At 38.1% G+C, this 14530-nt stretch overlaps 1 protein-coding gene across 1 annotated transcript; it reads left to right on the forward strand.

Annotated features, from left to right (window-relative positions):
* The first annotated feature begins 466 nt into the window (after positions 1-466).
* Positions 467-12687, forward strand: PDZK1 (PDZ domain containing 1). The gene is made up of 9 exons (XM_063305500.1): positions 467-561; positions 2762-2970; positions 4133-4379; positions 5668-5804; positions 6485-6680; positions 7128-7324; positions 10359-10544; positions 11460-11759; positions 12131-12687. The coding sequence occupies exons 2-9, from the start codon at positions 2764-2766 to the stop codon at positions 12167-12169; spliced, it is 1509 nt and encodes a 502-aa protein (XP_063161570.1). The 5' UTR covers positions 467-561; positions 2762-2763; the 3' UTR covers positions 12170-12687.
* The last annotated feature ends 1843 nt before the right edge of the window (positions 12688-14530 follow it).

The following is a 14530-nucleotide window of genomic DNA, read 5'->3' on the forward strand; positions in this document are numbered from 1 at the left end:
AGGCGAGGTGGCAGAACCAGGTCTTCAAACCCTTCCGGAAGGTCGGGAGCAAAGGGGTCTGCCTCACTTCGGGGGCAGGCACCACTGCAGAGAAGGCTTGCCTCCTGGATCCCACCAGGTGAAACTCCCTTGCTGACGGGATCCACAGCATGCCCTCTCTTCATGACCGGGTGGGACGGGTCGATGTTATGGGGATGAGACAGTCCCTCAAGTAGCCTGGCCACGTGTCATGTAGGGCTTTAAAGGTCATAACCAACACCTTGAATTGGACCGACCCAGAAGCAAAGTGGTACCTAATGCAGCTCACGCAGCAAAGATGTTACGTCTATAATGATCTCTGAACTATTAGGAAAGAATCCAAGTTGCCAAGAAAAATTCAGTGCTGCTTAGCTAAAAGTAATGAAAAACTGGTTATCAAGGAATGTGTGCAGTGAAGCCCTGTTAAATAAATCATCCTTTAATTCAACCTTTGTTCATTCAAAGTGCAACTGTGCTTACTTTTAGCAGTTCAGAGCATGAAACACTAGAGATCATTCTGAGGACTGTGAACTATAGATGCAGGTAAGAACGTTGTTGCCTTTTTTCTTCCAAATCTGAGGTGGGAGGGCAGGAAGAGAAAGGGAGTTGAAAGTATTTTTTTTCCTCAAAATATTAACTATACTACTGCACAAAGTTATATCAGATTGTATATTGTGTCAATGGTCAAAGAACTACCAAATATGCTTTTAATGTATGAAGATTGGGAAGATGGATGATGCTTGTTAGTTCTAATACTCATATCTGGAAGAACACTGAGAAAGTCTATGTACAGAGCAGGATTATGCCTGGCTGCACAGAAGTTCTTCATATATTCATTTTTTCATATTCTGCCTTTAGAAGTTCAAGGAGGCACAGATGTGAATCTCCCCTCATTTTTTCCTCATAACAGCAACCCTGTGGTATAAGTAGAAAAGACTGATAGTGATTGTCCGAAAGTCACCTGTGAGATAATGCTGAACATATTTTAGAGGGTAGGTCTTTAGAGGAAATTCTCTTCCTACCTCTATACATATTCAGCATAATGTGTCAAGAGTTTGACAGACAATTCTCTCAAGAACTCTATGGCTTTTTTAATTAGAGTGCTAGAGTGGGTGGACAGGGCTTTTTAAAAGGAGTCAATTTATTTTATTTAACAATCTGTCGAGGTGACTAAAAGCATCAGCTGTCTTAGTCATTGTTAAAATGAAAAGAACAATAGTGAAGACAGTCTGAATGCCACCTAGTCAATTCAGTTCAATTTATTTATAGCCAAAAGGCCCAAATAACAGTTACAAATATAATCTAAAATTTTGCATCAGATAAAACAGTTTAACAAGTAAAATATTCTCTGATACTCTGATTCTTGATAGTCTGATCTCTTGACCTAAGAAAAATCTTCCAATTATTAACCATAATTCTTGATATATTAACTAAGTCAATAAGATTATCATGCATCCTGAACAAGGGAAGAGTGAGCAAAGTACATAGTTCCAGAGAAGAACAGTGTAGGCAAATGTTGTCAGCAACACATTATGTTTTCTACTGGCCTTGAAAGGTGCTGTAGTTGATCTTTCACTTCACATTGGACTTAGAAAATAAGCAAAAGGGATTAAAGAGAATCACTCTAGTTTTGCCTTGACCTCAGATAAGTAGAAGACGCCCTTGCTGCTCCTCTCAATTCTCTGCAGTTCTCTCCATGGATATTCACATGGCTATCTGAGGTGAGGCTGAAGAAATCCTGAGTTATAAAGTCAATAGAATGCCTTGCTCTCTCTAAGTCAGAAGTAACAACAGAAGTGCTAATACGATGTATAATGAATTATGCCCTCATGCTTCCTGCAGACTGAAAAATGTTGACTGAGAAATTGAGGATTATAATTTCAACACTTACCTGGGGAAGACTCCACTGTTCAGCATTTCTCAGTTCAATGCACTGCATAATATCTAATTAATGTTAACTAAGAATGCCCAAAGTGTCCCTTTGATTCTTCCATCCCCCAATCTAAGTGTAGTGTTAACACAGGCACTGAATATTAAAGTTTCCTTTGAGTCAAGTTTGATTCTGAGTAATTTCATGGGCAAACCTTCATTGTTTTCTCTGTAACAATTCAGCAGTTGTTTGCCTCTGCATCTTTCTGGATTGTTCTTCATTTCCCAGTCTGTCCTATTGCCCTGGTATTTCCAGTTGGTTTCTCTTCCAAGTACTAATCAGGTCCAATCCAACTTAGCTTTATGAGAGCAGCCATTATTTAGAGGACGGATACAACCTGAAGAAAGTATGTGCCGGACATTATGAAAACATTAGCTTAGCCCAGAAACAGATGAGGGTATCCGGAAGAAATTCAAGCTTGCCCTGCCTTGATTCCTTGGTATAAGAGGAGAAATAAATTCTGTTATTGTACCCTGTGACAATAGTTACAGTAGGTCTGACCTGATCTACTCTGAAGGGCTGACAAATACAGGCTAGGTGCTGCAACATAGCCAAGTATTTCTTTGAAACTATTAGGTTTAAATTATATTGAACTCAATCAAATTTTCTTCTATGATAAAGTCTTTATTTGAGATGACCCTATCAGCAGTATTCAGTACATTTTTTCTGTCAAAATGCTTTCTTTTTCTCCCTCATTCCCTTTTATGAGCAGTTCACTTGGTTCATTTTATTTGAGCAATTTCCTTCAATAACCCCCTTTTTTCACATGAGTGTTTTGGCAGATATAATTTTTTTCTCTACTTTTTTTGACAGAAATGATGTCTCTTCATCCCAGAGAATGCACACTGATCAAAGAAGATGGTGAAAACTATGGATTCTGTCTGCGTATTGAGAAATTCAAAACAGGGCATCTTATCCGAAATGTAGAAAAGGATAGTCCAGCTGAGAAGGCAGGACTGAAAGATGGAGATAGAGTCCTGAGGATTAATGGAGTGTTTATAGATAAGGAAGATCATGGAAAGGTAGAATATATTTTAGTTTGGCATTTTTCTAATGCAAAGCTCATTCGCACACACCCCTCATCAACCAATTTGATCCTTGTATGCATTTATTCAAAATCTTTTCTCCCTCCAAAGACTAATACTTCCAAAATCTTCTGTTCTGCCAACACTCTAAACCATACAAAGCAAAAATAAAGCCTCTGCAAAGAAAGAAAATCTTTCCTCCTTTCAGAGAAAAGCAAGGAATAATTGTTTTCATTCTCCATCTCAGCTTTTCCTTACCTTTCTGCCCAGTCAGTAATGATCGGGAAACTTAAATGACAATCAGCTTCCAAGTACTTTGAAGAGACTTGTGACTGACTTAATGTCATGTAGTCCTCATCCTTGCACAATAGGAAAGATGAGAATGTGGTGAAGTCCTGAGAGCCACCACTTGAGGCATTTACGGTGACCTGTAATGGATGATCTTAGCCAACCCAACTAAGTTCTACCTTTGTATTTCCTATAACTTTGGATATGAAAGCACTACTCAAGTTCCTCTCACATAAGTACAATTTTCAAGACAATGAATATCAAACTAGATTGTACCATAAAACAGTGATTGCTACACCAGGTATTTTCCACAAATTCTCAGGATCATAATTTTCTCTCTCTCTGCTAGCCATGGTCACCTTTATGAAAATTCTTTTTAATTTTTCTTCTATCTGCCATGGGCTTCACAGTAGGGTGGGTATGTAAAAAAAAAAAAAAAACAAGATGCATGCATATAAAAAAGGGGTGGGATTTAGATTGCATGGTCACAGCTGCCATTCTGGTTTTTTTCACCCTCTCTGTAGGCATAGCTGCTATCTGCCCTCCTTCAGGTGTTTTTCTCCAGTTTCAATTTATGTTCTATGCCAATGTTTTTCAACCTGGGCCACTTTAAGATGTGTGGACTTCAATTCCCCGAATTCCCCAGCCAGCAAGGAAGATGAAATCTAGCCAGCAAGTGAGATGAAGCTTCAGGTTAATTCAAGGCACTTACTTCTATTAGCATAGGAAGTAACCGTCCTAATAATGTCCTTGAATAAATGATTCAGGAATGCCCACACATCTTAAAGTGGCCCAGGTTGAGAAACACTGTTCTATGCCATTTAACTATTTCGTTTAGTTACCTCTTAGTCTCTCATTGCATCATTTATAGGTGGCTGATTTAATTAGGAAAAGTGTAACTCCTGTATTATTCCTTGTTTTGGATGACCATTCTTATGAAAGCGCATTAAAAGAAGGAATCAATTTTGAAGAGTTGGCTCAAAAGTCACCAGTCCAAGAGCAGACAGAAAATCTCCAATTTGTGACATCTGGAGAACCAGGTTCAGCTCCACAGCCCTATCTCTGTTATCTGACTAAGACAAAAAATAGCTATGGTTTCTCTTTGAAGTCCATTGCAGGTGAGAACAATAAATAAAAACAACATGTAAAACTCTGGTGTAGGAACCATTTTAGTTACACTCTATAACCAGCTGTGACATAATTTTGAAAGTTTTCTTAAAGCACACATTCCTGAACCATTTATTAAAGGACATTATTAGGATGGTTAATTCCTATGCTAATCAAAGTAAGTCTTTTGAATTAATCTGAAGCTCTGCTGAAATGATAGAAATAACAAGCCAGAACATCTATAAATGCCATGGTTCTGGACAGGTTAGCCCATATTGCATACATTACTCACATATGTATGTAAATTAATGCTTTCTCATTCAACCTCTGGGTGCTCTTTCACTGAAAAGAATTGTGGCTTTTACTTTGGGATGGCCTTCTGCAGCCATTCTGGCTGGAAATCCTGGGAACTGCAGTCACAACCATCTGGAAGGGACAGGTTGGAGAATGCTGTTTATATTCTATAACTGCCCCCATTTTAAGTGTTAGAATTTCTCACATTAATTATTCTTTTGTTGCTATGGCATCAACATTTAGATAATAAGAAAAAGGAAAATGCCTTTTTCCTAAAGACAGTGGTGGAGTCAGTCTAATAGAGCTTTTGCTCAGGTTTTGTCAGCTATATAAATAGGCTGCTTTAGAACCATCCACAGCCTGTGTTGCTATGGCCTTGTGATGTAGGAACCCAACCTTTGTTATATTCTTAAACCTTTATAAGGAAGTCACTTTTATGACAATAAAAGTGAACAAGAGAACTGATCAGGATGCTGTATTATTGTATGATTCTTTAGATCTATATTTGAGAATATAAATAAGATATCTCTGCAGGTAATTTTATAATGTTACATGCCAGCAGTATCTAGTGTATTTTGACAGGTGGGGGGGGGGGGGAGAAAGAAAGAAAGAAAGAAAGAAAGGGAGGGAGGGAGGGAGACTTGGTCTTTTAAAAGTAGATGTAGAATAATATTCAAGTCCTAACAAACAGTGGAAAAACAAGTACTAGTTAATTAATAATTTTATTCTTACTAGTCCTAATCAGTCACCACTATAATTGCACCCCCCCAGAAGTATCTGACAAAGCATAAAATAGCACTGGGTTATAGAGTAATAAAATATTTTCAATTTCTGAGGCACTGAAGGGGCATAAATGTTATTGCTGCATTTCTGCTGCCATACAAGTGTTCTTTGAACTAGCCTGGGGTCTACACTGCTACTCATGCTGTATTCACTGTGAGCAAAATGAACATATTAACAAGTGAAGAATTATTTCAATTTCTCCCATTCTCTTCTCTGTTCCAGGACAGAAAGGTTTGTTCATTGTAGATTTGACCCCACAGGGTCCAGCTGCAAAAGCTGGAGTGCAGCCAAATGATCGCCTTATAGAAATCAATGGAGAGAATGTAGAAAACAATACTCATGAAGAAGTGGTTGAGAAGGTATTTTAAGCCTTAACGTCATTTGTCACCCTATTCTTTGTAGATAGTTTAGATCAGAACACAAGTTGGAATGGTAACTTGATGGAATATACGTAATTATTACTCCAGTGGCATCTTGCCACAGCATACACAAGTAGATCTCCTTAGGCAAAGACTTGCATGCATAGATGGAAGATTAAAGTTTCACTGAATAAATGGAAAATATTTGTGGGTTTGAATGTACTCTTTCATTTTAAGCAAGGTGGATTACATGGCCCCTAAAATTAAGCACAACCTCGTCATAATACTGTCCCATTCTCCCAGATTGGATCAATTTATATCTACCTATCTGCTTGCTATCTTACATTATAAGAATGTATTTTCAGGTTTGGATAATAAGAGGTCTGAGTGCTGATTGTATTACCTGATACCATTAAGTGCTCAGTTTAAAAATAACTAAAAACCTGTGTCATACCTGAAAGATAGAAATATGAGAGCAAGCAAATAAACTTCAATTATAGAGATACAGGTTTTATAACTATAATACAGAACAATTCAAGCTTTACCAATGAAAAAAATTGATATATTTTTTTAATGTACTATTTTCTTATGCATTGGTTCTCTGCATGTGAGATCGTTTCAGCCTACACAGCAGGCAGAAATACCATCTCAGTTACAGTACTGTATGTCTATGTCCACAGGTGAAAAGGTCTGGGAATCAGGTTGTGTTTCTACTGTCAGATAAAGAAACTGACCAGCATTACTACAGATGGAATATGCAACTGACAAGAGGAAAGGCCAGTCTGAAATTCTTACCTCACAAACCCCGAAATCTTGAGCTTAAAAAAGGGAATAATGGTTATGGATTTTACCTGAGAATGGAGCAAAATGGCAAAGGTAAGAATTAGGCCAGAGGGTAGTATAACTATGCAATATGGGCTTTACTGCTTTAATAGATGTGTAGTGGCTTCCCAAGCCCAAGAGCTATGTTCAAATTAATGGGAGAAATCAGTGAGCATTTAACACACTGCACAATGTCCTTCCAAGCTTAGTAAGTCATCTCCTTTGTAATCTTGTATAACAGCTGTTAAAAGGAAAATCTCCCATTCCAATTTGATGGACCCAGTCTGGCCTCTGCCTTGTGATGTATATTCTGCTATTAGAATGTCCTCAACCGAAGGCATATACTAAAATAAAAGGGCTCTGGTCAAGCTTATTCTCTCAGATCCTCTGCCTTAATACTAGAGTTTGAAAATTACAGTACATAATTAAATATTGGCTTTGGGACTGTGCTTTGCTAGGATATTAGGCTTTTCTGTTTTTTTGTTTGTTTGTTTTGGACAGGTCACTTGATTAAGGACATTGATTCAGACAGCCCTGCAGCTAAAGTAGGTCTCAGGGACAACGATATCTTGGTGGCTGTAAATGGAGAGCCAATTGAAGCACTGGACCATGAAGCTGTGGTAGAGAAAATCAGACAATCTGGTGAAAAAACAACCCTGCTAGTGGTGGATGAAGAGACTGATGCCATGTATAAAATGGTAATGCACACAGCCTGAGTGCAAGAATGAGTTAATTTGGAAATCATGTAATGAGCTGTGAAATGGAGGGGAGAGGCAAAGAGCTGTAGCTGTTGTAAAGTTAGGCTGAGGCAAATGTGTACATATACTTAACATTCTGAGAATATCAGCTTCAAATATTTTTATATACCTGTTCTTCTAGCCTTTCTGCTTACAAGGGAACTTGGTGTTTGCAACACTTGGTGAAGATAAGAAATCAGAAGATAGTTCAGATAGCTTGACAAAACTGGGTTTATCTGCATTACTTTCTCCTGCTGTGAGAGATGAATGTACCAGTCATAGAATCCAACTTTTCCAGGAGTTGAATTCTGCTTCTCTTAATAAAAAGAATATCCACCATGGAATATTCCAGCTCAGTTTCCAGGCTTTTTTACAGCAGCAGTCATAGTTACCAAAGTACTTCTTCAGAGGCAGAACTAGACAGGTCACAAGCCAAGATTCTGAAATTCACTAATGAAAAGGTGCACATTGCAGCTAGATAACTTCAACAGTTTCACTGCAGGAACTTTTTGAAATTGTTGCCCTGCTTCCCTTTTAAGTATAAGGAAAGGACAGCACAGCACAGCAGCCTTCAGGCTGTCCGGTTGTTAAAATAATATTTGCTTTTCTGCACTGGCATACATGTTGTTATGGCAAGATTACAAGCCAAAGTAATCTCTTTGGAAAATCAGGTATTATGTTCAACTATTTTTATTTCAAAAAAACCCTGAGAAATGTGTGCATTAGATCCATTACATATATAGTAAAGGCCAAGTTCTTGCAAGCATCACAGTAATATGCAGTAGTTGTTAGGGAGACAATTTCAATATTTAAATGGCTTGGAAGCAATCTGCCTTGTAACTTGGGTACTGATAGTAAAGTTTGCACAATATACTCTAGATACTAAAATGAATGGGATGTGAACAAACCAGTTCTTTCATATAATCTGTCTGATAACAGAAGTTATTATGAAGCTGACCTTGATTCCTCCTCTATTTAGTTTTCTTAGAAATAATATGGGAGTGATTTGCTATTGTCCTCTTAAGGATTTTTTTTTTTAATTTTCCATTGATTTCCAGGTGATCTTTCATCCAAGTAATAATCAGGTCTGACCATGCTTATGTTTTTTTGAGATGAGCCCAAGTTGATTAGGTGCTATTTCTTGCTGTAATGGAGGGAATGCAAAAAAGAACTGAAAGAGCTGCAGACATACAGGATGTTACATTTATAAGGATTATATTACTAAATCACTATCTACCAACTATCTTTTTCCTAGTTAATCTGATTCCCAGTCCTGTAGCTCAATGAGAAAAAAATGTGGAGGCACAATTTGAAGAGAAAGAGTTTAGCACAAATGTCATGCCACTTTGCTGCTTGAAATTATACTGTTATATTGATTTACAACGTTCCTATACAAATTATATTTAAAACATAATTCTGCTTCTATCCTTTATTTCCACTCTGAATGTCATAATTATCTTTACTAGGCCTCCTTCTAAACAAATCATGTTATATTAGAACCATACAACATGTACAGCTTTAATATAATATAGAGGTCTACATTTAATAAAGGTTTTGATGTAAAACTGAAAAATCAGATAAACTGGAAACAATAGCAATTGCATAAACTGCCCTCAATTGTATAAACTTACTTGAGCCATAAGATTGTCTTCAGACTTGCTGCCAATCTTAGATTAGCTATTTGAAACAAATGTCAGCCAATGGGGATTTATTCATGGTATTTTCCTCCCCTCCCGAAACTATTTGTCCCTTTTCAAGACACTTGCATCATCATCATCATCATCATCATTATTCCACAATGCTTTTAATTGTTGATAAACAATTTTGCATGTTTTAAAACCATTTTGCATGTTATATTTGCAAGTCTGGACTGGGATATTTTTAAAGCTTCTACCTTAGCTTTAATATATGTTAATATTCTTTTGAATGTACATTAGTTTAGTTATATTGTAAATTGCTTTGCAGAAGCTATTTGTCTCCAAAAGGAATATAAGTTCACAAGCAAGAATAGGATCTGAAGGTGACAAAACTATTGCATCAATCAAGGGTTTCAGAACCGTTTCCTGCTTTATTCTGTAATTTTTCGTATGTTGACAGGATATAGAAAGAATAACTGAAGGTGTGGTCTACTGATGGGCAGAAGAAATGATATAGTTTGAGATCATAAAAATACTATCTCTGCTTAGAATTAGGCTATCAGATCTGGCTGCAAAACCCCAGGCCACTGCTCGAGTTTCCATAATCTGTTTCCTGACATCTGAATTTGTTTTAGCCCTACTCAGAACATTTTAATTTAATTCATTTTTAGAATGTACTGTATATTCCACCTTTCCTTCAGGAGCTAATGGTGGCATACGTAGCACTCCCATTTTTATTCACAACAACCCTGTGAAGCTTGGGCAGTGTAAGAGTGGCTGTTCTGTCACTCAGTGAGCCACCATGGCCAAAAGGGAATTCAAACCTGAGCCTCCTTTCTTAGCACACAGCCTCCCAAACTACATTCTCTCCAGGAAAGGGGTCAGAAGTTACACAGTGGCGGTAGAATGGGGCAAAATAAGCAGTGAGCTGTGTTAAAGCCAGAAGTTGGCAAGACAGATAATTTAATCTCCTTTTTCTTATGAAATGTACCCTATAAAACATTTGGGCATGTGCAGTTGTCCTTCCTGTTTAGCCTCTCTCCAGAAATGGGGGAGCACTTACACACAATGTCCCTCAGCTGATTGCCAAAAAATATGTCAGCAGCAGTCACAATGGAGTCATCGCTCAACTCCAAGAGTCTGTGACCAAACCATCCCTTCCCTGTAACTTCACTGCCTCCACCAGTTTAAACCTCCTGGACTGTGAAAAACTGCAAGGGGAGGAGCCAGGACAGAGGAGACATCCGATGGCATCTGCTTCTCCATTCCTGTTCTGCAACAGTCATGAAGAATCGTGCATCACCATACTCAGGCTAGTATTCATTGATTCAATTCATGCTTCTTTGTTCTTGGTTAAGGCTAAAGTATCTCCTTGTCTCTACTATCATACAACACTGGAGCCACATCTGAGCATGGCAAAGATACCCACATACACCGAGGAAGAAAATCACAAGCCCAGACTCTGTAAACTCATTAAGAGCCCCACTGGATTCGGCTTTCGACTGAATGCCATTAAGGATTTACCTGGCCTGTTCATCAAAGAGGTATTACTCTAGAATCTTTTCATTGGCAAAAGAAACATGGCACCATCAAGCAAGCAAGAGTACAGCCTTCTATCCCTTGTATTGTGAATGTACTCAGCAGAATATATATAGCAGTGTACCTTTGTTCTATGTCTTAACAAGACACAGTAGATGCCGAGTAAAATAATTTTGAAACTGACGCAGTATCTTCCAGAACCAAACAGACTAATTTGTTGATGTTCATTCTGGAAACATACTTTAGTCATTTTTTAAAAATGCATGCTGCTTTGCATGTACATGTAATGATAACATACTTAAATATATTTTCTTTACTTTTTCACTAAAAATCAGAAAATATAAAATATAGCTGCACAATCAGGCTGTACTTGCAGCAAGGAATAAAGCTTGGGTGTGGTTCATTGTTAGAAATTGTAAACCCTTCTCCACAGAGGTCTTTTTTTTCATGTGGGAGGAAGACATTAATGGACAAAATACATATCTTAAGTGTCTGCAAACTTAAAGCAGCAATTGGAGGCCTTAACTCTCCCACACAGCAGCATCCATAAGTGGGCTCAGAATCTGCCAAATGGCAGCCAGGGCATTGCAATTGACAACATGCCCCTTTTGCACAAAAGGAGTGGGACTCCAATTGTAACACCACTCCTGCCATCTTCCAGACACACTCCCCACCCACGTCCCGCCCCCACTGGTCATGTCTCTATCCCAAAAGAGCAGCACCTGGCTGCAAGAAAGTTGCCCACCCTTGAATAAAGAGGTAAAGTATTTGTATTTCAACTGTCATGTACTACTGATCGTTTGCTGCGTGTATGTATCCAGATTTTGTTTAAAACACCACTTACGCTGCACTGCCCCGTTCCCAAGCAAGCAGAATAGCAGCTTCTAATAACAGTAATTTCAGATGCAGTCTAATTGCAGGTACAAAAGGACGGGCCCGCAGATTTAGCAGGGCTGCAGGATGATGATATCGTGATAGAAGTGAATGGTACCAATGTAGAGAATAAAGACTATGAAGATGTAGTAGCAAGAATCCATGATGGTGGCAACAGACTGACACTATTGGTATGTGGAGAAAAGGCTTATCAGCACTTCTGCTCCCAGAATAAGGTTGTTACAGCCTCAATGGCCAATCTATTAAGTAATGACAGTGGTGACCCTCCAGCCTACGCAGAGATACAAGCAGCAGAGCCAGAAAACACACTACCAGAACGAGAAAGGGTGAGTTTCATCACATTAACTTCAGGAAAAATCTCACAGGAATCAGTGGCATCTGGTTAGCAAAGTAATATGACACACTGCAAATAATTGAGTGATCTGACCTAAAAATGTGGAAGAATTAGCTTAGTTAGGCTGAGCCTTTGCTTAAGCTGTGCTTAAATCACAGAATGAACACGCATTATTAACCTGCTAAATGCTTTGGCTTTTTAAGAACTTTTATTCTGACATTTTAAGCAGTCACTTAAGTTTAGACTTCTACTCTGACAATTCATCTGACAGCTCTATCTATAAAGTTTATGATATAACTGATTCACCTTAATGGTGCTATAAATCTATTTGCAGTCTAACAAGTTATTGCTTTCTTTCCCTAGGTCAGCTCATCCTCCTCTGAAGAAGACAGTGAATTATGATTACACCACAGTCCTAGTCTTTTTCCTTATTGTTCCTGAAAGGCACTGCTGCATGACTGCTAACATGATTCCTCAAGAAAATCTTGGCTGCAATCCTATCATGCTTACTTGAAACCAAGTCACACTGAGAATTACTTTCAAATGAATGTACTGAATATAGCAACATAGTTAAGCTGCTGTTCACAGAGTACAATCTACCATACACACTGGATGCAAAAACATCACAGGATTTATTGCAGCCAAAAATGTTGTAAGAGAATAATACTGTACTAACTCAGTACATGATACCTGAGTTCTTGTCCTTCATTCCTCAGCGTGCAAGTGTTTAAAATGGTGACGGAGATGGACCTGAATATACAGTAACATGGTCTGAAAGTTTTTTCCCATGTTCATTTTAACATGAGTAAAATCTCTTTGCAACTGGAATCTTTTACCAGAATCTGTGTTCATGTGGAGTGAATGCACAATGACAATTCTATTGTATCCCAATTAATTAATTAAACTAAAACTAAAATATATTGCATTTATTATTATTATTTATAGTTTCTTCAACTGCACCAAATTTTAGTTAAGTTCAGAATTAACTTTAGGTCTTGTAGTTGAACATTAGGTTCTGCAAAGAAACCAAAGAATACCAATTACATACTGGGATGTCTAGTTCTGGTTGATACGTGGTTGATATGAGAATGGAAGATAAAAGGGCTGAAATTCTTCTGTCTCCCCTTCCAGTGATGTTGCCCTATTACTGCATCTCCTGCTGTAGTTTTTTGGAAAGCTGGTTAGTTAAATTGTGGTATCCGATTTCTCTAATATTGCCCAATGCTAACTCAGTTGACTGAACCACAGAACTTCAGAACAATCCTGTGAAAGAAGCCAAGAACCAACCAATGCTACATAGGCTATTGTTGTGAATTTGCAAGTGAACATTTGAGGGTAATACACAGTTGCCTTTTTTGTGATAGAATGAGGACAAGAGGCTCTTTAAAATTAAAGCATTTTCTAAAACTCAAGATTTTTCCTATGGTTAAGATAACACATGTATGTACACAGAGTCCTGGTTGGTGTTCCACTGTCATTCTTTCAGCACACCCCATTCCTCTTTCTGCCATCTGCTTAGAGGAGGACAGAAGCTGCTGCTGCTCAGTTCCCAATTACATAAAGCGTTTCTGAGATTTGTAGTGCCAGCGATCTAGACCAGTATTTCTTAAAAAAAAATTTCTCTCAGGACCGCTTCCCTCTTTTAAAAATTATGAAGGACCCCAAAAGAGCTTTTGTTTGTATGGTTTATATTTATTATATATTGGTGCCTTCTAGTTAGTGTGGACTCCTGACGACTGTCTGGACAAGCCCCTGCAGTTTTCTTGGCAAGATTTCAGAAGTGGTTTGCCATTGCCTCCTTCCTAGGGCTGAGAGAGAGTGATTGGCCCAAGGCCACCAAGTTGGCTTTGTGCTTAAGGCAAGACTAGAACTCATGGTCTCCCAGCTTCTAGCCTGGTGCCTTAACCACTGCACCAAAATGGCTCTTGATATTTACCATATTAAAAATCAAAATTGGCACATTCACTGCTGCTGCTTCTCAATTGTTTGATGGAATTTTAATACTGTATTATTTTTCAACATAGGCTGGGAAATAAATTTGATTTCAAGGATCCCTGAGGTCTCGGGGAACACCCAGGGTTCCTAGGACTGTACTTTTAAGAAACGCTGATCTAGATGATTAAGCCAGTACCAAGTCCTGGCAATACTTGCTTACTAACAAATCAACAGATACTGTTGATAGTCTGACGTAAGGCTGATAGATTCTCTTGAGTGCCCCATGTATTAAATTATCAAGATTTTTTCTCATCTGCCCTGTATGCTTGATTTTATACCTGTACTTCCATGTTTGCACAGGGTTTTGTTTGTTTGGAAAAAGTTAAAAGAAAATTCAACTGTTAATTACTTCCTCACTTGCTGTAACCACCTGTTTCATATCCATAAAGTGGATTTTTCTTAAAACATTGACTCAAAAGAACAGGTTCTATCAGAAATATTGAAGTTACTTGGGATTCACTTGGGCCATACAATACTTGGTTTCTGAGTGGTATTGCCAGGAGCATACCAAAAGGTGGTGTCAAGTTTTCCATTATATTACATTAAGAGTTATAACTGAACAGTAACATTTGGAGGAGTTCTGGGAGCTACATTAAAAGTTTTGGAGATGACCATATTTAATGCTGGAACATTGTGCATGCTGATTTAATAGAACGAAAGGGTGCAAAGCAATTAGCAGTGCTAGACAACGCCTGTATTTTTGAGTTCCAGAGAGATAGGGTTTTTTCACTTCAGTCTGAATCTGTTGAATTTGCTTTAGAAAAATAC

Source organism: Candoia aspera, chromosome 5, assembly GCF_035149785.1.
Source record: "Candoia aspera isolate rCanAsp1 chromosome 5, rCanAsp1.hap2, whole genome shotgun sequence".
In the NCBI taxonomy this organism is placed as follows: Eukaryota; Metazoa; Chordata; class Lepidosauria; order Squamata; family Boidae; genus Candoia; species Candoia aspera.